Source organism: Tachypleus tridentatus, chromosome 2, assembly GCF_004210375.1.
Source record: "Tachypleus tridentatus isolate NWPU-2018 chromosome 2, ASM421037v1, whole genome shotgun sequence".
Lineage (NCBI taxonomy): Eukaryota > Metazoa > Arthropoda > Merostomata > Xiphosura > Limulidae > Tachypleus > Tachypleus tridentatus.
In genome coordinates this window covers 91,623,165-91,648,054 of record NC_134826.1, presented here as the reverse complement: position 1 = coordinate 91,648,054, position 24,890 = coordinate 91,623,165, and the positions used below count along the sequence as shown (strand labels likewise).

At 35.2% G+C, this 24,890-nt stretch overlaps 2 protein-coding genes across 19 annotated transcripts in view; one reads left to right on the top strand and one right to left on the bottom strand.

Moving 5' to 3' along the window:
- The first annotated feature begins 1,132 nt into the window (after positions 1-1,132).
- The window catches only part of LOC143244520 (cytospin-A-like), a 59,955-nt gene continuing 36,197 nt past the window's right edge, over positions 1,133-24,890 (top strand). For 3 of the 16 annotated variants that reach the window (XR_013025132.1, XR_013025131.1, XR_013025130.1), the window contains exons 1-3: positions 2,615-2,739; positions 10,323-10,432; positions 15,237-15,377. Coding sequence is in view for 13 of the 16 variants with exons in the window: in XM_076489350.1 (XP_076345465.1) it covers positions 2,641-2,739 (99 nt within the window). In the remaining 3 variants the exon portion in view is untranslated. Of the gene's footprint in view, positions 1,256-2,601; positions 2,740-4,863; positions 4,941-5,328; positions 5,738-10,322; positions 10,433-15,180; positions 15,378-24,890 lie in introns of those variants that run through there. The other 13 variants (XM_076489362.1, XM_076489355.1, XM_076489360.1 and 10 more) reach the window with 13 other exon arrangements.
- LOC143244518 (zinc finger SWIM domain-containing protein 7-like) overlaps positions 1,368-24,890 on the bottom strand; it is a 94,259-nt gene continuing 70,736 nt past the window's right edge. For all 3 annotated transcript variants that reach the window (XM_076489345.1, XM_076489348.1, XM_076489347.1), the window contains one exon: positions 1,368-2,724. Coding sequence is in view for 1 of the 3 variants with exons in the window: in XM_076489348.1 (XP_076345463.1) it covers positions 2,719-2,724 (6 nt within the window). In the remaining 2 variants the exon portion in view is untranslated. The remainder of the gene's footprint in view (positions 2,725-24,890) is intronic.

Sequence of the window (24,890 nt, the reverse complement as noted above, 5' to 3'; positions counted from 1 at the left end):
GGGGCGTTTTGGCAAAGGAAAAAATGTTTGCTTAGAACTTCCCGTATGTCGCTCCGATAAGTTATTGTTATTAAACAATGTCTAAAAGAACATCTTATAGAATAACACGGTTATTAATATCATGTAATAAATGTGAGCTTAGATTGTAAATATACAGCGTTAATAATATGATTACTTATCACTTAACAATAAAACTTGTTTATATTACTGTGAGGAGTCCAGAATACTTAATTCTAAGTATTGTACGAAAATATATTAAATGAGGCAAATCACTCATGTGTGTGTTTAATATTTTTAACTTTATATTAGGTATTATGTTATTTTTACCATAAAGATTAGTTTGCGTTGTTGGTTTACCATTTGGAATGAGGACAAACTCAAATCTCTAAAATTAGGTGGGCCTGGCATGGCCAAGCGCGTAAGGCGTGCGACTCGTAATCCGAGGGTCCCGGGTTCGCGCCCGCGTCGCGCTAAACATGCTCGCCCTCCCAGCCGTGGGGGCGTTATAATGTGACGGTCAATCCCACTATTCGTTGATAAAAGAGTAGCCCAAGAGTTGGCGGTGGGTGGTGATGACTAGCTGCCTTCCCTCCAGTCTTACACTGCTAAATTAGGGACGGCTAGCACAGATAGCCCTCGAGTAGCTTTGTGCGAAATTTCAAAAAAACAAAACAAACAAAACTAAAATTAGGCAAACCTCGTAGGGTATTATGGGGATTACGACAGAAAGTATCGCTAATAGCGAAATTTTCCACTTATTGAAATAGTACATTCTAATCTTCGCATGTCATAACCGGGCGCGGGAATTAAGGGCGTGACAATATTCCTAATAAACTTAAGCCAAGAGGAAGCGTTTCCATACTAGACAGTAATCCAAGCCCTTCTATATGATCCAGAATGAAATGTATAAGTTACTTGGTATTAAATAACAAATAAACAAGAACAGGTCACCGTACATATGGTGCTGTAATAATGACACCTTTTTTCAACTCCCCAGGTTTAGAATAACGTTATTACTGGTAGTAATACATATATTCCAGTGGTAATATAAGGTATACACTTTCAAATGTAAATATGACAAGCGTATAGCTCGCAAAAAACGAGAAGTGGGTAAGAGGATTTATGTACCGTAAGTCACTAAACCATCCACGCAACATCTTTGTAAGATTCTCATTCTTTTTTCTTTTCAGAATTTAGCTGATCAAAATGGGCGTGAGTCTTCGACGCTGGTGCGTTTTCGACGACGGGAAATACGGTATTTTGTTTAAGTAATATATTTCATATATTTGTATAGCTACATAGCTGGTGTTATAACTATGCTATAATATTAGAACAATAATAAAACAATAATAATATTTTATACATTGTTTTATGCAGTATAATTTCACTTCGGAGCAGCTTCCGATTTATTTTATTACGTATGGTACGTATTACAACTTGAAATAATGGGAAATTTGAGCTTAGTAGTTAATTAAATGTTAATAGGTATCAAATTTTCCAACAAGATTGATACACAATTTTCTTTTTAACACAGATAAATTTTAATATACAAACATAAAAAACAATAAATTTATAATAAAGGTTATTCCTAATAGTTATTACAAATGATGGTTTATATACAACCGTTTTACAAATTTACAGACAAAAAAGAATTGTATCCGTTCAAGAACTAAATATTTTATCGACGATCCAAGTTCACGCCAAACAACTTGAGTTTATTGTCGAACCTCGATTGAGCTAACGTCGTCTTTCTTGACTAGCCTCACATCGGTTAGATTGTTTTTGAATTTCGCACCAAGCCACTCGAGGGCTATCTGTGCTAGCCGTCCCTAATTTAGCAGTGTAAGGCTAGAGGGAAGGCAGTTAGTCATCACCATCCACCGCCAACTCTCAGACTACTCTTTTACCAACGAATAGTGGGATTGACCGTAACATTATAACGCTCCCATGGTTGAAAGGGCGAGAATGTTTGGCGCGACGGGGATACGAACCTGCGACCCTCAGATTACAAGTCGCACGCCTTAACACGCTTGGCCATGCCGGGCCCACCACATCGGTTAGAAGTTCACTCCTTCTAGCAAATATGTTTAATGTTTTGTGTAGAAATACCAATGTCCGAAATAATTCACTGAAGTTGATCGGTTTGCACTATTCGAAATCTACAATGTGCCTGGTCAAATTTTTTGTTTTTTTCTGATTGATAGACGTTAATCACAATTATACCTTACTAGGCCTATAGCGTACTGATTACAGCTATTCAATAATATTATCTCGTCCGTCCCCAAATCTACTTGACAGTCATTTAGGTTTTGAATCTCGCCAACTCCCAGGGGGTTTGTGAGACAACGTGGGGCGCTCAGAAACTTGTGCTTCTCTTCAGCCCCGTACGCGTTGTGAGATGGAGCTTTACCGGTGTGCTGCAGGTTAGGCACGTGACGAGTTTGTTGTCGGTCGAGTGTATCGGGAAGAGCAGTGACGGAAGGTTCGAAGAATCCACAACTCGATGTCCAGGCCTTGACGGTGAGGTTTGTGAGCGATGAACTCGATTATATCGAAGGAAGGAGTGAGAGTTGAAGAAAAGAGAGGTGAAGGCAGTTAGGTGAGATAGAGATCCTTCCTGGGTTATGGTGCCAGGGATCTATGCATCCAATGGCTAGAAATTTTGCTGTAGAGGAAACTTTCACTGAGCAGTTACCGAATATTCTACCTGCCCAGTGCTCATCGCTGAAAACAAGAAAGGTAAAGGTTAATGCTTACCAGTGGTAGTACAATTATGTATTATTGTTTATCATATTATGTGGGAAGGTGTATTTAGCCCTGAACGCATAGGTTTTGGCTGTGCTTGGTAACTGGTGGGTTTGTGTGTTTATATTCCGAGCGCATTTTTAGTATCTGGATGCGAGCTTGATGAAGAGGTCTTGTACTGGGGATAATTCGGTTAGTGTTTAGAGATATATGGGTGGGGTGTAGTTAGGTAATCTAAACGCGGTTTTGATGGCTTTATTCTGTAAGTTTGTAATTGTGAGTATAGGCGTTATCACACCTAAAGGATCTAATATAAGCTTTGTAAATTGTAATAATGGTTCTGGCCCTTCCGTCTCTTGGCTAGCCGCCTTTTTATAGGAAATACGAGTTTGTTGAACTTTCGACAATATTCTCGTGCGCTTTCGTCAAACAAGTATTGTTGCTTCTCACTTTCAAGAGTTCTCCAGAAGTTTCGAGAACAGGCGGAACTTTTGCAATACACATTCAAGAATATGTATCACGTGCAAAAAAGAAACTTGGACGGAAGCAAGCGTAGGTATTATAAGAAACGTTTAACGGTAAATCCATTATAGTTGTTAGACGCAACCTGTAATAAACAGACTCGAGAAATAGAACATTACAACCAGTTTATAATGTAACGAATATTCTAACAAACGTTTTGTATATTAATTCTGAAGAAGCCGCAAAGGCGAAACGTTTGTTTAAATAAAAATATATTATTTTATAGTTATCTAGTGCATAAAGGTCGTTTTTTCTTAATCTTTGCCAAAATAACTATTACGGTTTTAAATGCCTAAAGCAGGTGAAGCATTAGAAACTAATCAACTCAACTTCTCTGATAACAGATTTTCTTCACATTCCATTTCATTTGTCCATTTTTGACAGAATTGTGTAAAAACTGAGATTTATATCTTTTACTTTCCACAAGTTATTGACCAATGCTAGGCTAAATCATTTTAACTAGCCTTATTTAAACTGAGGAAAACTGGAAAATTGAAAATAATTGAAACTTCCATTAACACTTGATTAAATATACTGAAAGAAACATCAAACCTATTTGTCCAATAAAAATAAAGCTCTATTCATCAACAGTTAGCACAGCAATAAAAATAAAACATTCATTGCTTTCTTCGTAAACACAGTACTTGTACGTAGGTTTCGTTAATCTCCTGAAACTTGTAATGTGCTCACATGTAGACCTGTTTTAGCTTCAAATTTCAGTAATGACGTCACTGATTGTCAATTACACACACACACACACACACACACTCTCTCTCTCTCTATATATATATATATTTATTTATATGGCTCTAACTATTGCTGCCACAGGTATCGAATTCCATTCTTTAAGCGTTAACCTCAAATTTGCCACTGAGAGCATCACAATGCCAACTTAATTTGGGCAATGAATAGTTTTGATGTATTTATCGAGTGATCTGATTTAAACTGTGCGCAACTAGCAACAAACATTCACAAGTCCAGTACATATCTCCAGATGGATCAGTGATAAGTTCATGGACTTGCAACGCTAACATACGAAGTTCGAATTCCAGATCTAGAGACAGTTAGTCTGCTTGTTACGAGATAAATTTTGCAACTTAAACTGGTATGGACAGTTGTTACAGGAAGTTCAGTTAGGCTTCCGCTGACCAGTATGTAAACTGATTTCCATATATAGAATCTTAGCTTGACCAAATTGTCCTAATGGCAGAGATAGGCACGTGTACATAAACACACACACACACACACACAATAAAAATCTAGTTGAGAACAACATCTTGGGTGGTACATTAATAAGTTTATAAAAGCAGTGATTTATTTAACATTGCCATATTTCAGTTCATTTAACCCGTTGGCCTGGTGGTATGTTTTTATCAAAGGTTTCAGCAAATAAACATACAGGTGTAAAAATATATATTTCTTACATTTATTAAATTTACTTTTACAACATTAGTCAACGCTGGGACAGCGGGGTGTCTCCAGATTTACAATGCTAATATCAGGGACTCGGTAGACCAGATAGCCTGATATAGCTTTGCTATAAAAAAAAAAAAAAAAAAAAAAAAAAAACGAACACACTATAACATTGTTTTTATAGGGAAATCCCGCAAGTCTAAATTTATGGAAACTGCAGAGTATAATTCCATGAAACACAACACGCAAGTTTAATTTTGGTAGTGTGTTTATGTGCTAATATGATTAATTCACAATTAAACAAACATGTCTCATTATTTTGCATGATATGATAAATTCTTTTAAAACGTAAAGTGATTTTTTTATTCTTTTTATCATTATATCGTTAATTTTAGCGATTAGTAGTGGTAAATGTTTGAAAATGTAAATTCATTATCTTGCTTAGATCATATGCTTTTGTTAACTCTTACAGCATATTTAGGGTTACCAAATGCCATAATGAAACTGGGATTGTCCCATTTTCCATTTCCATAAGAAACAGTAAAAATATTAAATTATCAGTTTTTAAACATTTCAATGCGAGTCTGGTATGTACAGTTTGTCATCACACACAACTCATTTAAATTTTACTTGCAGAAACAGCAGTCAAAAACAAGTCACACAGTACAGTGTTCAACCCTCTCTGCTAAGTTTTTAAGCTAACCTGTCATTGGGCAGCAGCAGTAGGAATTAAGATTTGAAGATCTGCCTTGCCGCGAAAAAGAAAACGAAGAAAAAAAGCGTGCCGTTGTAAATTAAAATATTTCAGATCTATTACAGTGTTGCTACATATTAGGGAAAGAATGTTGCGGTTTTTCAATCAGGTAACCTTAAGCATATTCGTCAGTCGAAGAATATGGGCCATGGCAGATGTTCGGTGTGTTACGGTATATATTAGTTTTACAATAAAATACAAGGGCACTTGTGTAGTGACTATATAAACCAGTAGTAGGCAAACATAGGCACAGATCACTGAAAAATCAACAAAAAACATACATATTTGTATGTATACGTTTAGGTATATAGTTGCATTAGACATACGTAATATATCTGGAAGTATTGATATATAATAGTATTGCAGTAATGTTATTGTAATGAATACTGTGAAGAGTTCCGTGAATTCAAAAATGTTGAGAAAACTTTCCAGATAACCACATTTAAGTGGTAATTGGGAAGTTTGAGTTTTAAGACTTAGTTAACCTAAAATTTTAGGTAGCGATATTTGGTTATAGATTATATATGTAGTTTCAGACTTAATTTTTTTTTATAGTGTGAACGTCTTTCACAAGCTAGTGAAGCATAGTCATAAAACTGATATTAGGCTTATGATATTTTAAACTATATCCTAATGGATTTTCAGTAATTAGAAAAGTGTATAATAATAGCATTCCAATCGTATTACATTCATGCATTAATCAGTGCTGATGATATGGTTGTCCCCTCTGTTAGATTATTTCTCTTTATTCGATAAGAATAATAAATATAGTGATGTCGAGTATCTATTATCTATCGTTTTTTTATTTAATAACGGGACTATTATGGGCTCTAAAGTGAATAATGAATCACAGAGTGTAGGATAATAGGAAATGGCATGATATTTGAATGTATATTTTTGAAGAAAGAGATAAGCAGTTATGTACTTGTGCCACTGTGGTAAGAACCAACAATAACACAGGAAAAAAAAAAAAGGGTTTTGTGCCTCCACTCGCAGACCCCTTTTAGGGTATATGAATAAAACTCCTTAGTAATTCTGCCACCATTGTAAGAAATGTTTGTTTGCTTGTTTTTTCAATTTCATGCAAAGCTACATGAGGGCTATCTGCACTAACAGTCCCTAATTTAGCAGTGTAAGACTAGAGAGAAGGCAGCGAGTCATAACCACCCACCTCCAACTCTTGGGTTTATCTTTTACCAACGAATTGACCATCACATTATAACACCACCAGCTGAAAGGGCGAGCACGTTTGGTGTGACGGGGATTCGAACCTGCGACCCTTGGACTACAAATTGAGTGCCTTAACCCGTAAGAAATGACACTCGCTTTTATAATAGTTTCTTTTAGCGAAGCCACATCGGGCTATCTGCTGTGCCCACTGAGAGGAATTGAACTCCTGATTTTAGCGTTGTAAATCCATAGACTTACCACTCTGCCAGTGAGGGACTTTTATATGTCTTTTATGTTGTGATATTTATTATATAAACTTGCAACTACTAGCAGAAAAAACACTAAATTACATAAGAACAGACAGATACTTATGGAACTCATCATATTTACTAGTACACAAAGTTATTGCTTGTATACTTGATTCTCTTCTGTGTAAATAATATTTGGTTTGTAGCACCAAAACTCGTTACTTCTTTGTTGATCAGTGTGACGTACCAAATATGCTGTTTCCGTATATGCAAAAATTAATCTGAAACAGATAAAAACTAAAAGAAATTACTATGCTGCTCCATGCAACTAAATTTGAACCACTGTAGATAACAGCATCTTGTTTGTTCTAGCAACATGATGGGTGTGTAGTTCAAATGTTTGTTGGGAAACCACCTAACTATAACCGATAGGACTGACTTTTAACAAGGGAAATGTGTAGTAGCGATATTTTTGGTTATTTATAGCTTCTGTTGTGATGATATTATTGAACAAAACCGTCCATAGCCACTGTGGGGTCTTAAGTAAAATACACACTAATAAGCAATAAAAAATGTAACGGAACTTGTACTATGTGGCATTTTTGTTAACTGTATGGTTTTGGGCATTGCAACTTCATTTTTAGAACCAATTATAAAAACAAAATATTAGTGCTCTAGATAAGAGGTTTCCCAGCTGTGGTATGTGGCCTATTGGGGGTCCACGATAGTACTTAAGGGGATTTATAATAATACATCAAATTTATGAAAGAGTAACGAATAATGTAAAATGCTAAAGCATTATAAAACTGAGATAATAATATATATATAAATCCCAATTTAATAATTAACATAAATTCGTTGTGCACCTGGTACTGTTGCCTAGTGATAAAAACAAACAAACAAGACAGATGATTTCCAGTTTGACAGATTCATGTAAAATTGAAGTATAGAAATAAGATAAATATGGAGCCGGATCTTCGTGTGAAACTGTCAGACATTGACACAGAAATTTGCAAGATTGTTTCAGCAAAACGGTATCATCCTTCCCATTAAAGCAAATCATATGATTTTTATTTTCCATTGTTCTTTTCTTAAAACTAGAATCAAGCTATAAAAATAGTAAAACAACTACATGATACACCAGTTACACATGATAAAAACTATTTTTAATGGGAGGTGGTCTGCCAGTACAGTAAAAAAAACAACAAAAACTGAAGGGCTCTGCCAGTTGAAAAAGTTTAGAAACTCCTACATTAGGTAGCTGCCATTCTTTAAAGCTGATTCTACTTTTGTAGGTAGTTAAATTGACAGAAGAATGAAAAGATTAAGAAGAAAAAAAGATATTGAAGCAAAGTTAACAATTTTCAGTATCTCATGAAAAATCTTGATCATGTCAGTTATATCGTTTCTGGATTTAATTTTAAATGCATACATGCTTGTTATACTTAGGTTGTAGTAGGGGATTGTTGGTATGCCCCAGTGTACAATTTGATGTTGCAAATGTTATGGGGAAAATTTCTCTGAGTACATACCTTACACAAACATATAATAATTTCTAAATGATACACAATAGACACTTTGTTTTTGAATTTCACACAAAGCTACACAAGGGCTATTTGCTCTAGCCATCCCTAATTTAACTGTGTAATACTAGAGGGAAAGCAGCTAGTCATCATCACTCACTACCATCTCTTGGGCTACTTTTTCTACCAACAAATAGTGGGATTGACCATCTTTTTATAATGCCCTTATAGCTGAAAGGGTGAGCTTGTTTGGTGTGATGACGATTCAAACTCACCATCCTTAGATTATGACCCAAGTACCCTAACAGACAATGGACAGAGCTTTCCAAACATACATATGTTGAATTTGTGTTAAGTTTTTCTTGCAAACCAGGAAAATAAATAATGGTGGGGTGTTAAAAGTAACATACTACAATAACCTAGACAAAAATTGCAAGTATGAATGAAGCCTTTGAAAATTTATTAGTTGATTGTCCCTATGATGTTTCACGTATAAAAATATCCAAAATAACCTGTTGCCATAATCATGTGTTATCTATCCTTTACAGTTGTTTATTTTCAAGACAATTATTGTACATTTTTGAGTAAATAAAAATATTTAGTCAAAAATCAATCTAGGAAATACATGATTTGATTTGATCCTACCCCAAATACAGGGTATCAAGAGATAATTTGAGTATGTCCATTTGAAGCTTGTAATAATTTTTTTTAAGCGTGCAGTTTCTTTTGCACATATCTGATGTAGATACGTTAATTACATCACATTGTTACACACAGCAGCTAAGACATTTGTTGTTATCAATAACTGAAAGTGTAAATTGCATTCTTGAATAAAAATCACTGAACGTGAAATTCCGTGAACTCATTTACGTGTCTGTGGACTTGCCACTAGAAACCAGGTTTCAATACCCATGGTGGGCAGAGCATAGATAGCCCATTATGTAGCTTTGTGCTTCATTTTAAACAAACAAATTGTTTACATATTCTTTACTTCAGTTTTGCTTAAGACATTTCTCTACATTAAGGTTTAGATCCATATAGATCTTGAAGGGTCAGAGTGTATAATGCTTTTCCTGCCATGTTTAGTTAATTAGGATAGGGTGGATTTGAAATGTATTAGTCAAAAATCAACTCATTTTCCTGCAAGCCCTTGAAACTGGAATTACATAGCAGCTATGCATCTCTTTAACTGTGTAACTAACATTCAAATGGTGTGAGTGGTGATGGTAATAAGTTTAAATTACTGATACATTACAAAGCTGAATTTGTGAACAATAATTGCTTGTTTATAAAAACAGATAATCAGGGATAAGGTGAGATTCAGGTAAAGGAGTTCACATAATGAATGATGGAGATAACTATTTTAATTCAACTCCTTATACATGCTTTGCACTTCTTAGTATAATATAATAAAAGCTTACATTTATGAACTTTGCAAGTAGTCTAATACAAATAACTATCCTTATTAGCCTACTATAGCTGAATATGTAAAGGAGGTCACATTAATTTCTGCATATGTCTTTGCTAATATACAGAGGTAGCATGCATAAGGGGAAACCTTATAATTTATTTGCTTTGTATAACTTGATAAAAGAGAATACATGTGAAAATCTGTATTAAGGTGGAAAAATATGACACAGTCCATCCTGAGTGTTAGGTTTTGGCACAAGGTTCTTCAGTAGTTATATGTTTAAGAATTGTATGAATCATACTTAAAGGAAAGGAATTTTTTCAACATTTTTTATTGAAAATGGATATTTAGAAAGCCTGACTTGTATCCTCTTGTGAAAATTAATCTTTCCATAAACTTCCATTTGTTGTGATTGAATAATGTTTTATGGTTACTACAGTTTCCATGTAGCTTCAGTTTCTGATATGACTGTTTTATGTTGATATAGTATCACATTTTATTTTCTCTGCTTTTATATATAATGTGCATCTTTATAGTCAACTCTGCCTACACAGTTGAGCTGTAGGAATTACCTCTTACATTTGAATATGAATAAGTCATCTGTTGGTAGATTCAACACATCTATCCCTTCCCTGGTGGATCAGTGGTAAGTAGCTAAGGATTTGCATCCCTAAATTTCAGGATTTGTTTCCCAATAGTAGACAGAGAGCTTATAATTCATTGTGTAACACTGCACTAAAAACCATAAAAGATAAAATGCAGCTTGTAAACCTTTATTATAAAAGTGTAAGCCACCTTTTGGTGGGTTAGTGGTATGCTTGAGAGCATATAATGCTAAAATTCAGGTTTGATATTTGTAATGGGCATTGCCTATAAACCAACATGTAAATTTCATGCTTAAGAACTTAAACACATGCATAATTTAGATATATCTAGATTAAGGTATGATATTTCAAGAAAAGTTATGTTATTGGAAACAATGATAATTCATTGTATAATTTAATGCTAACACTAGCATTTTCTTTCTGTACCTGAAATATAAATAAAAATGATTTTAATGTTTACTGTATGCTGTTTCTTTTACCAAAAACAAAATATTGTGAGCTTCAGAAAAATGTTATATTTCCTTTTAGTTTCAGCCTTTTAAGTGAACAGTACTGTAGTTTTATTGACAGATAGACAAATGTTTCATTATTATTATTTAAAATTTCCGTTCAAAGCTGCACAAAGACAAACTGCACATAGCTGTTGCTAATTATAAAGTTACAAACTCTTATCTTGCTGAATAGTGGTATCTAACCCAAAAGTTTAGATTGTACATATTATACAAAGTGTTTCCAATAATGGGATGCAAATCTTGAATCTCTAACTCAAAGTCCAGGCAAACTAGCCACAAGCTCACATTTGGCCTTAATATTTATTAAAACATCTGTGAATCCATTGTTGTTTATGTCATACTGCAGTGTTTCTCAGATTTTTAAAAGAATTATGCCCCCCTCAAAAAAGTCAGTTATAGGAAAGCTTACTGTATTCCTTTAAATAGAATCATGCTATTCATTGCAACAAATAATTTTTGAGATAACCTTTTTGCTAAACTTTCTTACAAACCTTGAGAACTGTAATGCATAAAATATCAATAGTGCACTCTGTGTAGGGATGACAGAGACAGCTATATTAAAGCTGCACAAAACTCATCTGGATTTCCATCTCTGTAGATCATCAGAAGCTAGATATGAAGAGTTACAATTGCACTATCTCTGAGGTATAAGCATCACAAAGTCAAAAACTGGTGAATGGCCAAATCCAGATATCTTATTTTTGTTCATCATTATCTTTCTTCAACAGTCCTAGCATCTACCTAGTTCTAGCTATAGTTATAATTTTATCATCATTTGTTAAAGCAAAACAGTGTTCACAATTTTTGAACACTTATTTTATTATTATTCTATGCAAAATAAAAATAATTCTAGTGTTAAAATATTATTACCCTTTGAAGTTAGTTTCTTACAGAAGTCTGGTGATCCTTTAAAAAAACACAAGTACAGGGTGAAACAGAAATTACCAGCAAATAATAAATGACAATAACATGCAGTATATTCAGTGTTTTTTACACTATGCAATTGGAATCTGTAGAAAACTAACCCCTATGTTACGTATCAAGTGAAAGAGTTTAAAAAAATCAAAACACAGATATGCCATCAGAAGGTGGATATGAAGAACTATCTGGCATAGTCACCTTATATCCTGCTTTTCAACTATCCAGATATTCCTCAAGTTGAAAACTAGCAAATAAGGAAAACCAAGATTTCTTATTCTCATTCATTGCCATCTTTCTTAAACAAGCCTAGTACTTTACCTAGTTCTAACAATTACTATAGTTTTATCATAATTTAATAGAAATTTAACTACCTATTTTATTATCCTATGCAAAATTTTTACAGCTTTGGAATATATTCTGTAACCTAGTAACCAATGTACTCCATCTTATAAAAAAAGTAAACAAGTATCAGGAAAACATCACCAGATAAAAAAAACAACCTATGTAAGGCAAGTTACTGAACTTGCTAAAAGGAACCTGACATATCACTTGATTTGATCAATGATCACTTAGCAGACTTAGTTGTCTCGACTTTACATGAAAGGTACAATCTCTATATTACTGGTTTCCTCACTTATAAATCAAATAGAACCAGAATTTATAATTGTACAATAGTCATAAAAGTAATAGTTAGCTTTATAATACTAGGAAGGTATAATGATGAAAGTGAGATTCTGTTAAAAACTAACTTTTGATGGAAACATGGGGGTCTTTATAGGTATATACCCAATATATCACATAAGATGTGAACACCTATGACATTGTTATTATGTAAATCTCTACTGACAAGTTTTTTTGTTTGCTTTCTGAATCTCCAAAGGTAACCCTAATTCCTGCTACTTCAGCAAATTTTTTTGTGAATACAGATCTTGCTTCGTAAAGCATGGTCACATGATTTATCTGGTTCTAAGTGCATGCTTTTTCTAAGTAACATGTTGGAAGTACTGTGATGCATGCAATAAATCCATGAACTTTGTATTAAGTAATGTAAAATAAACATTATTACATTAAATATCTGATAACTTTATTTTGCTATAAATATCTAATAATTGTTGTATTATTAAGATAGCAAAAATATTGTTATTAATTAGCACCCACTGTTACCTCCATGAAAAGCAGCCCGGCATGGCCATAGAAAAATGGCACTTGACTCGTAATTCAAGGGTCGTAGGTTTGAATCCCTGTCACACCAAACATGCTTGCCCTTTCAGCTGTGGGGACATTATAATATAACACTCAATCCCACTATCCATTGGTAAAAGAGTAGCCCAAGAGTTGGCAGTGGGTGGAGATGACTAGCTGCCTTCCCTCTACACTGCTAAATTAGAGATGGCTAGTATAGATAGCCCTTGTGTAACTTTGCGTGAAATTCAAATCAAACCAAATTCTATGAAAAATGTGATTCAGACTTTAATGGTAAATTTTTCCACTAAAAACAACATAAATTGCATATTTATTCATAGCCAATAATAAAAGTTCCATTAATTCATGTTAATTGCTCCAAAAGTCTAGTAGGATTTTAGAAAGTTGATCTAATTTTCACAGAGTTGTAAGTGTATAGTAGAAATAGTTCAGTCCCATATATATTATAGAACATTTATTTATATGTTATTTTGATCTTTTCAGTGACAGAAATTGAGCTGTTGGGGGTTGGTAATGTTGTACATGTTTCATTGCTTCTCCTCCCTAGGAATGAGCCGTAACTGGGTGTTGAGCAGAGAAGAACTTTTAGGATTGTCAAAATATCACACACTTAAGACTAATAATAATTTGTATTTAAATATCTGGGAATTTTCAGTAAAATACTGATTGTTTTCATTGAAATGTTTGACAAGGGAACCCCTTTCCCATACTGAATTCTGTAGTGAGAGTCTGATGGTATGTTAATTTATATATACTCTTTCAAGGCAATATCGAGAGCAATATCAGTACATGTTTCGCTTAGGATGATGGAGGAAGGCGGCTTTTAAATTTGAATACCCACTTTTTGGGTTAAATGTAACTACATTCAGACTAAAGAACCTTCAGAATGTTTACCACATGAGGATAACTGTTAGTGTATTTTTAGTTTAGCACATTAAATGTATTCTGCTTTGCAAAAATTAAAAACACTTTTTAGCTATCATTTTAAGAAGGGTCAAATTTCATGAACGAGTTTTGATTAAACTGAAACCTGTCATATATTCACTAATTTTAGTGAGTAGGTAAAATTCAAACTATTGGATTAATCCTTAATTACTCTAATGTTGTATTAATTAGAAGTTAACTTTTATTATGGATATATATATATATATATATATAAGAAAGAAAACTTCAAAAAATATAAATATGCTCTTAATTACTGATATTTTTCCTACTCTTCAATGTCGCAAGTAGACATAGCAAATACCATTCTAAAATTGAAGTCTAATGCAGCTTCTAAACAGTAATGAAATATATTTAATGTCATGTTACCTCTGAGGTAAAGTGGGGCTATCTTCTTTCAGATTTAAACACCACTTTATAAAAAAAGTTATAAATTATTTTCTGATGAACAACAACTTAATTTTTGTTGTTAGAAAAAAAGTGTGTAAAACTTATCTAATTATTGTTTTATTCCATAACTCAGGATAATATACTTATTTCTACAGTTTAAAATGCTGGACCAAAGTGAAACTGAAATCTACTTATTGATGGAAAACTTTCATTGTTTCTAAATATACACCAGTTACTGCATTTGGTCTGGTTTGCAGTTTGACAGTACTTGAAATAACCAGAATTGAGTTGAAGTTTTTTTACTAAAAAACAAAGAAACTACCACCAGACTAATTTTTTATAATGTATTATGTGTAGTCACGTTTTTTTATTTTATCTAGCTTAATCTAAAATTGGTTTTCTTTGACACTGAATTTGTGCATTAAGCCATACACACCATTCTTACAACAGAGGAACAGTAAAAAGAATAAACTTTAAAATCTAAACTTTGTACTGTACATTAATGGGATATAGTGTATTGAAACATGTGGTGGGAAATCATTCCAAAAAAATACTTAACTAGTACAACAGAAAATTACTTTAACAGGCATTTAATGTAATGTATGATGTAAAGCTGAAAATATCAGTATATTACTTTTTTTTGAACTGTAACACCAATAATGTATCATAAACCTAGGATGTAAATTTGCTACAATACATCACTTTATCAATAGGCATATCAGAAGTGTTTAGTACAAAAATCTACAAAATGTCAGAAATAACACTGGTTTTTCTGAATCTTACATCAAAATGTCAGTACATCACTACTTTTTATTTTTCAGTATACTATTTATCAACAAATGTTTTGAAAACATTTTTGTGAAACATTTATCAACAGTTTGAAAACAATGGAAGCAATAAACAAACAGGAAGATATCTGGAACATGGTGGAAAAATCTCGAGAAAGATATTTCTGAAATTGTAAGGAATACCATTGAACTAGCAGTAGAAAAAGGAATAAGGAATGTTCAGGATATTGGTAAGGAATACCATTGAACTAGCAGTAAAAGTCATAAATCAGAGGGAACAAGTGCAAGAATTAAGGGTTAATATAATTTATTTTAGTCTTAATGCATTAACATGATTAAAACAGGTTTGAAAGAAGTAAGAAGTGTTCAATATAAAATGATGTTCATTGAAACAAGTGACAGATATAATGGTGAAGATATATCTTTTTTTTCCTTTAGTTAGGTGTTGTTGAAAGTCATTCAAATGCATTGTAAGTAACACATCCTTCATCCTTGTAATAGTTATGATCTTCTATGGAAACTAAAATGCAACAAACAGCATCCTTATTCTATGTTTTGGGTTTAGGTAAAGACAGTTTAGCTAACACAATGTCCCTATAGTTCAGCTAGTTTAAACTTTTTATTATTGTCAGACATCACAGTACTGAAAGCTGCATTTGTTTTTTTATTGAGTTCTTTCCTCTTTATTCCTTTACAAATTTAATAATGATGTAGTTCTGATCTTTTGCACTAGTGGTTGTACTTAGTCTAATAGGTGGTTATTTCTTTAATTATTGAGGTTCAGTTTTCCACTTATTTTTGATAAAAACCTGATGTTTACTTATTACAGTGTGCATCAATTAACCTTGTTATAATTGATTATTAGAATACCTAACACTGTGAAAACTCCAAACTGACAGTCCACATCCTGTATTAAAAGTTAAGATTTTCCTATATATAGGTACCTCTTTACACAGTTAAGCTATCTTTCTTGCATGTCTGCATTAGAGATTTGTATGCCATTAGGCTTTAGTAAACACCCACCTAATTTCAAGAGATTTTTCATGAACTGTAGTACTACGTAATGATGTCATTGTGTCTCAAAAGCCCTCCATCAATAGGAAAGCAACGAACCTCTAGGTGCACTTACAAATCTTCCTTTCTTGACGAGACAAATAAGAAAACATGCACCGGAAGTGTGGAGGATGGGTGGGAATGTGTGTAAAGAGGTATTTATCAGAAATACATTTTCAGGTATGGCAAATGTCAACTTATGAGACAAGACCACAACTCTTCACACAGTTAAGTTAGAATTCCAAGCTGAAGAGGCAGAGTGACTAGTGCAAAGATTTACCAGGAAGTCCATAGAGTATGACACTCAGTGGCAGGAGTTTGATAGGGGGTACATTCATGGGTGACAGCATCTCATCTTTTCCAGGATATACTCTTTGTCCAGAATGAAGGAAGGAAGGAAAAGGCAAACTAGCTTTATGTGTCACTGGGTTGAGCAGAATAAGAACACAGCCATTCAAGTACATGCACATAAAAGGTAGAGTGTCAGTATGTGTAGTGAAACTGGTGCATGTTCAGACTATATCTTGTTTGCTCACCTCAACTTTACTGCCAGCCTTTGTTGGACCAACATCAATTGTAGGAGTAGGGCATATGTGTATAGTGTATGCTTTCAAATCCATTGGATAGTCACAGACTGCAGGAGAAGGGCATAGCATCATATTATGTATTTGCCTCAACTACACCAAATCGAGTCTGACTGCAGGAGGAAGGCAAAGCATTATAGTGCTTGCTCACCATATCTCAGCTGAATATACTCAGACCAGAGGAGAATGGTATAAGTGGCATATGGTATAGCTAGCTATGTGAGAGGTGGTTACCTGCACAACATCAGTATTATAGTTACTGTCTCACTTCTCACAGTAGTTGCACCTTTTGTTCTAGTCCTAGCAGCTACACCCTAATCATTGAGGATTCTCCATGGTCCACCATTCCAGTGGCTAGGAACTGGTGAGTGACAAAAGTCTTCCATGGCCCACTCAATATGAAAAAGGAAAAGAGGGATTTGTGTTTTATGGCACAAAATAACTAGGCTATCTGCATCAAACATCTGATAAAAAGTTAAAGTTATTAAAATTCATAAAAATGAATCAAGATAAAAGAACACAAAGTTTAATTTTTGAAATGAAAACATAAATAGCATTAAATCAAATTTTTATATCTAGTTTACAGCAGTAAGACAGAAACTACAGTAATACAACTTGTAAAGAACTTTTTGTTGCATAATTTTAATTATCATAACTGTCCAGGATGACTAACAGGTACGTTTAAACATCAGCAGTAGTCACCTGAAGTTAGCCTTTCCAGTCCTGGTTTCGAGTTATTTGATATTATAGCCATCTTCTAATTTCCAATTCAACTAGTTGTACTTTAATTCTTAAAAATGAATTGCATTAAATAAATGTTTAATTTATAAATTAAAAACTTAAATAGCATTAAAAAGATTAATGGCCTTTAAAAAACTAAAAACATTACCAAGATGGACAGAGTCACTATCTCTAATAACACTAAGGTTATGGATAAACTTGGGACAAAACACATTTAAGTGGTGCTGTCATTGAGAGTCGTAACGATGGGAAGACAGTAAAATGTGGCTTATTGTGGCCTGAATGTCACACAGACAACACACTGGTGCATTAGTCCCAGATAAAAGAAAAAGATGAGTTAAAAAAGTGTGACCAATGCATAGTCTAGTTAGGACAACTTCTTTCTTATTCTTACAGAAGCAAGATGGCCAAAGTCTAACAGAGGGTTTTATTTAGAAAAGTTTGTTTTCATGTTGCTTAATCCAAGTCATCTGCCAACTGGCACAGAGCTGAGCCTTGAATACAGGACCATAGTCCATGTATAGAACAGGCACAGCAGTGACAGTGCCAGACAGATTTAGCTGTGGTGTCAGCGAGCTCATTCCCGCAAGTACCAACGTGGCCTGGTATCCAGAAAAACTAGATGGAAGTAGATGTTAAAGACAAATGGGCCGGTTGGTTTTGAATACTGGCAAGAAGGTTGGGAAGATCTTTGTCATTGGAAGAAGATCCCAGCAACTGTGAACATGAACGAATGATCATTTTGTATTCTGGGGCAGGAGAAGATGTTCCCGAGGAAATGCCCCTACCCAGAACCAAAGGAAGTGGATCTGGGGATTTGCTGGAGTGAATGTTAGGGACAGAGATGAGTGTTGACATTGATTCATCAACCTTTTAACCATGGAGGTAAAAAGACTTTTCATATGGTTTGAGAATGATTCTTTTGGATGTACAGAGAGATCTGTCTGCATTCCCACTGTAGTAGTAGAATGATGTGCAGCAGCATACATCCAAGGTGAAGTGGTGGAATAGTAACATTTGAGCCTCAGGGTAAGTAATGTTTTGAATCATCTTCAAACAATGAACTTCTTTTTCTTTCAAGAATGAAAGTATGATGAGTGAGAGCCATTACAATTAATGCAGTGAGGGTCTGTTTCACAATCATAAGCATAGTGGTCCTTGCCACCCGCAGTGAGCAAATGTCATGGTGTCTTCGAGTGACCAAACCACTGACACTGGAAACATCTGAGATGATTTGGAATATATGACCTTAACTTGTAATTAAGATAACGTGATGACGTGCATGTTAAAATGAGAACACTGGTAGGAAATCATAGTTCCATATTTGCGAGTGGAGATATGCCTCACTGTAGAAATTCCCTGGATGGAGAAACCAGTGAGAATTTCCAACTCAGGAATGTTCTTCAAATCCCTCTCAACTATAACTCCTTGTGACGAATTCAAAGTAGCATGGGTATATCCCCAATTGCCTTTGAATGTAAGAGGAGTTCACTGTGTTTAGATATGGATGTTTCCACCAATACGTCACCAGAGCAAAGCTTTCTGACTGACTTTGGAGAGCCAGCAAATCCTTCTAGTCCCTTCTGAATAAAAAAGGGATACATTTGCCCTAAAGGTTTGTCTGAAAGAGAATGTAATATAAGAAAATGAGGTAGAGGTGTTACAGATGTTGAAGATTGCTGCTTAGAATCACATGGTCATTTCCCTGTGGACTGTTTTTTTACTACTTTTAAGTTTTTATTTGGAGGATCCATAATAATAATAAAAACATTTCAGTGCTCACTAACCCCACATACCATGGATCCCTACGAGGGGACACACTACAATGCCAAACAAGGACACTGCTGCAATACTAGGGTTTCATGAGCACTATACTTAAACACCGGTATCAGATACAATGTCCACAACACCTGTTGAGAACATCCAACACTGGTAGTTGGTTGACCCTAGGGGGCCATCTCAAGGCTGCCCATCTACAGGAATTCAAGGCCAAAGTGGTGTGTTAGGGTTGGACTCCTCAACCACCAGGATCCTCTCCTCCCCTTCACGGGTCACCAGCAAGGCAAACACAGGGTAGATGTTAAGATCCCAGAGGAGGTAAATTGAAAGAAGATAACCTTCCCTGGGAAGTCCCCACACCATGTACAGGATAATCAGCAGGTTAAGCCAGGGAAATGGGCAGAATACCCCATGCTGCTGGCTTCTATTTTGGTAGTCCATGGAATAGGTAAAGAGTAAATCAATCAAACGTCATAGAGATATACAATAAGGATACTTCAGGTGGACTTTCAAAACACCTTATTTCATGGTGAGCACACATGGAGCCAGGTTGGATGACACAAATGCTTTTCATTATCCAGGATCAATGCAGACTCTGGGAAAAAATAGATCCTGGGAGGCATTACATCACCTGATGAGATTTATTATATGAAGGATGTAAAAAAAGGAAACATACTAACTTCTTTACAGATGATGAGTAGATTGTAGAATGGCATATAGAGGAAAGCAGTAACCTTTAGAAGATAGTAGGTGATGAAGGTGTGTGGAATAGCCCATATGCCTGCCTGAAGAATCTTGTCCAATTGCCATCAGAAATTAGCAAGATGATAAATCTGATGGGATGAACTATTGAATGGTCTTTGAGCATTAACCTGCAATGAGGAGTAGACCAAATGTAGATTTTGACAGATCCAAACTTTATGACTAGAAGGGGAGATGTTTTTGGAGGATTGTTTTGGTTTGTTTCAAATTTTGCTCTAAGCTACACAAGGGCTATTTGCACCAGCCATCCCTAATTTAGCAGTGAAAAATAAGAGGGAAGATAGCTAGTCATTACTGACAACTCTTTGGCTACACTTTTATCATTTAATAGTGGGATTGACCATCACATACAATGCTCCCATGGCTGATAGGACAAGCACATCTTATGGGACAGGGATTTCAACCCACAACTCTCAGTGTGTGAATTAAGTGCTCAAACAACTGGGCCATGCCAGGCTGTCCCTTTAGGAAGAGGAATCCCAAGAAATATAGAATTGGTGATGGGAGCCTTAACAACTGGAGTTACAAAATAATGACCCAAAAAGAGTACAATAGTCTGTCTGGATCTGAGAGATCATAAGTGTATAAAGTAGATGGTAAGAATATAAAAGAGAAGAATTGATTACCTTCTTCATCACCCAAAGTATTAGAGGAAGGACTGGTCAAGATTAAGAAGAATACAAGAATGATGGACAAGAGCAACAGGAAAAATTGATAGTGTAAATGATGGTGACTACAAACAAGAAGAAAGAAAAATAGGGCTTGAGAGAAAAGTGAAATAAGGTTCAAGACACCACTGGCTCAAATAGTTCAAAAGTAAAACGGAATGAAATTACTTTAGGTTCCTATTCAGAAATGGGAGTGGGAAAAAATTATCTAAAAAGAAGGAAGAAATGGACCAGGGTAGAGAGAACTGGGGAGAAAAACATCCTCCACTACAAATAAAGGCAAAGTGTTGTGGACAAAGCCTCTTGATAAATGGCAATGGTAAAGACAGGTAGTCCACATTCAAACAGTCGTGCAAGGAAAGTGGAGAGACAGCTGACAGTAGGATGATCAAGAAGAAAGTGACAATGGATGGATAAATGGCAAAAGACATGCTAGTAGACAGACAAAGTACAAGGGCAACAAGAATGATAAAAGTTACATGAATGGGAAGTTTGGTTCTATAGTTGATGTACGAAAGAAATCCCAAATGTGAAAGTGGAGGGATTGGATCTCTTGATGGAACAATGACATGCGAGGTTGAATTAAGAGAGAGGGTACAGGAGGCAGACAAGTAGATTGGGTTGTCAGGCAGCATAGAAAAGGAAACTTAGGTTGATCTAGCTAAACGTGCCACCAAGAATGTCAGGAACCAAAGCCAGGACCTATGGTAATGGAGAGGTGGGAATGCACACACACACAAAAAAGAAAGACCAGTTTTTGCTAATAGGTTCAACAGCCAGGGCTAAGAGTTGGGGGAACAGGAGACCAGACTAGAAGGTTGGAATTGAGAGAAGTAGCAAAGGCATCACTGAGTGAGTGAGATTCTAAAGATAAAACATGAGGGATGAGGGAGGTGGTATGCAACCAGGCTCATAGCACCTGGCAGATAAAAAGATGAACTCATTGAGAATTGGCCCAGTAGAGAAGGTCCAGGATCAGGTAATCCTTAGTGGTTGATATAGAAAACAACCTTGGAGTTGTTGGAATGTATCATAAGTAAATGATTGACTATGAAGGGTGATAAATCATAATATGGCTGATGTACTGCCCGAAAATTGAGTACACTGATGTAGAGAGCACTCACTCTGGGTCCATGTACTCATTGTGAGACTGTCATTCAGAAATACCCCTCAAATAGAGAAGGAAGCATTAATGAACATGAGCAGGTCCAATTTGGGTGGAGGTAATGGACCACAGATGGTGGTATGGGATTGGTCCCAGCTACCCAAACAGATCCTTAAGTAGAGGGGAAGAAAGGTGAACCATTGAGGTCAAAGGTTGTTTCGAATGATTCCAGTGGTTTTGCAAAGAAATTTTATGAGGATGCTGTGATGGGGATATGCAGGAACACATCCGAAATGTTGACCAAGGTCATCACATTTCAGGCAAAAAAGACTAATGGAGGGAAAATAATTTTTCTACACCAAAGGGTGAGATAATGAGAAAGCCATTGAGAGGAAAGGTTAATAACCAAATGTCAGTCAAGGGTATGTTGGGGGACCACAATGAGATGAGAGAAACCCCAGAGGAAGGGGTTATCATCTCTCTATGATGTATTTGTCCAACACATCTGACACTGCCTTTTCTACAACAAGAAAAGGAGTTCCTAAAGCAAATTCAAGAGGAGGAAATAAGTGAACATATTTGTCCTCCTCATCCTTGCCCTCAAAATAAAGGGGAAGAAATATCTGAGAAATGATCAGGAAATGAAGGTCTTAGCTGTATAAAGGAACCCACTAGTCTATGCACAATGGCCATAATATCATTCTCAGTCAAGATGCTTCTTTAAGGTTAGTACCTAACCTGTGGAAGGAAGTACTTCACTCAAACAAGTAGTAAATGTTACACAAACATTATAATTTTCTACACTGAAAATATATTTCTAACAAGTACTTACTTCTGCTCACATCCAGTTATTTTAGTTGTGCTATCCTCTGTGTGAAATGTTTTTTTTTCGTGTGCCATGAGTCTTTCAATCCCAGGTACCCCCCAATTCACATGGTTTAACTGATGATTCTCACATGCAAATTATCATGCAATAAACCTCCACCAGTAGTAGTGCCACACATCCACATAATTCATGCTATTCTACTTAAATATTACTTCAAGTTTAGGAAGAAACTTAAGAACAGTTTGACAGTGAAAGCAAGTACCTGTCAGAAATAAATAGTAAAATTATAACTTCAAACAAGGTACCTTTCTTCATTGAAGTACATAGTTAGAATCGCACATTGAATAGACAGAGGGACGTAGAAGGGACCCTCTAATAAGAGTATTACATATGTGAAACTGCACCATTTCTGAACCAGGTATACTCTTTACCAAGATGTGGAAAAGGTGGATAGATCTATGCAGGAAAATGTCTGGAACACATCCAAATGGGAGAAAAATAATTGGATGGTGATCCTAACTTCAATATATTTTAATTTCAATCACCCTGTGAAAAAGAATGTGGGTGAAATAAGAGATGTGGCCCAAAGTGTAGAGTTGCTAGGGCGTGATAGACCATATATAATAAGTTGACTGCATCAAAAATTCAGTTGCTGAGAACCAACATCCAAGTGGGGGTAAAAATGAGGATCATATCATTTGCACTTCGGGTTCAGTCAATCAGAGGGAAAATCCCACCAACAATATGAGAACAGAGCATGTGAGAAGAGTCAAATATCATACTTATGTATTCCACTTAAACAAACTGGAACCACCTCAAATGCAGTGACATCCTTGGCATAAAGACATCTAGGGTAATGCAAGAGGAAGAAATGGAGCAACCAACAAGTGTACCCACAACACTGGGCTAAAGCACCTGAGGTGAATTGAGTGAGAGAACAGGAACACCATGAACACATGAGGAATCCCAATTATTATGACAGCACACTCTAAATGTACAACACTCCCATGAACAAACCTGTACAAAGATGGAGCATCCATTTGAAGGACATCTCATTATCTATAACAACAGAACAGCACCAACCTACTCTTTATCATGTGTTTATATTATTCAGAATGATAACACTTTCCAGTGGAAGACAGAAAGAGGAGGAAAGTAACATGGTGGAGAGTCCAGAGGAACATTCACATTGGAAACAGTGCAGCAAGTGACCATGAAATCCTATATCAAAAAGCAGATCAAAATGAATTTAGTCAGTCTTTACTCATAAAATCCATGGATTAGTACAGCCTGGAATAAGCATATTTATGAAGCAAAGATATCATGAGTAATAACACCTAACACAGTCTTGTGGAACACCCCATCTCTAGTTTATGTAATTATAATGAAGAGTGAGCATTTTGTGACTATGTAAATTATGAAAGTGAACTCAGTATAGCCTTACAGTGCAGATTTTAGTGCAATTTTTTTAAGTGACTGAAGTATATCTGGATTAGCACTACTTACCACAGAGCAAAACACTGGACATGCCCCTGAAAAATTATATAATATACATATTACAAAAACTTCTCCAGTTATATTTCACCAAAGAGTGAAAGATGGTGATAGATGGAAGATGGTACTCCTGTGCAAAAGAAACAGCTATTAAAAGAATATAAATGGTAATGAACGTATTAGGTGTAGTCCCAGTGCTTAAAAGATAAAGAACCTCTAATGGACGATAAGACTGAGATGTAGATAAAAAATAAAATGCTTGAATGAAGATGCCAATAATTGTTTGCAGGAAAAAAGAGACACGAAATAAAAGGCCATTCAAATCACAAGCTGAACCAAATGGGTAAGAGAGGAATGGAAAAAAATCTTAAACAGATGAGTGGAGGGAATGAAATTGTGGGAAGGGGAATGAACGAAAAGAAGTCTTAAAAGCAACCCAGAATATATTAGTGACAAAGAAGGTCATCCAGATATAACCAAGAATAAAGGTAGAAGATGGCATGAAATGAAAATGATGTAAACAATATCTCAGAGTAGCCCTCAATGTGCAGGTTAGTAAAATCATTGTAGACCAAAATGAACTTATAGAGCCTAAACAGCCCAGGAAAGAAGCTTATGTTGTAAACTGGATCTAATCCACTCAAAATTTATTGAAAACCAGGGCAAATAGACAATGAACCAGACACCAAAAAGAAAAGAGGAAACTTGGAATCAAGAAATGAATAGAGAAG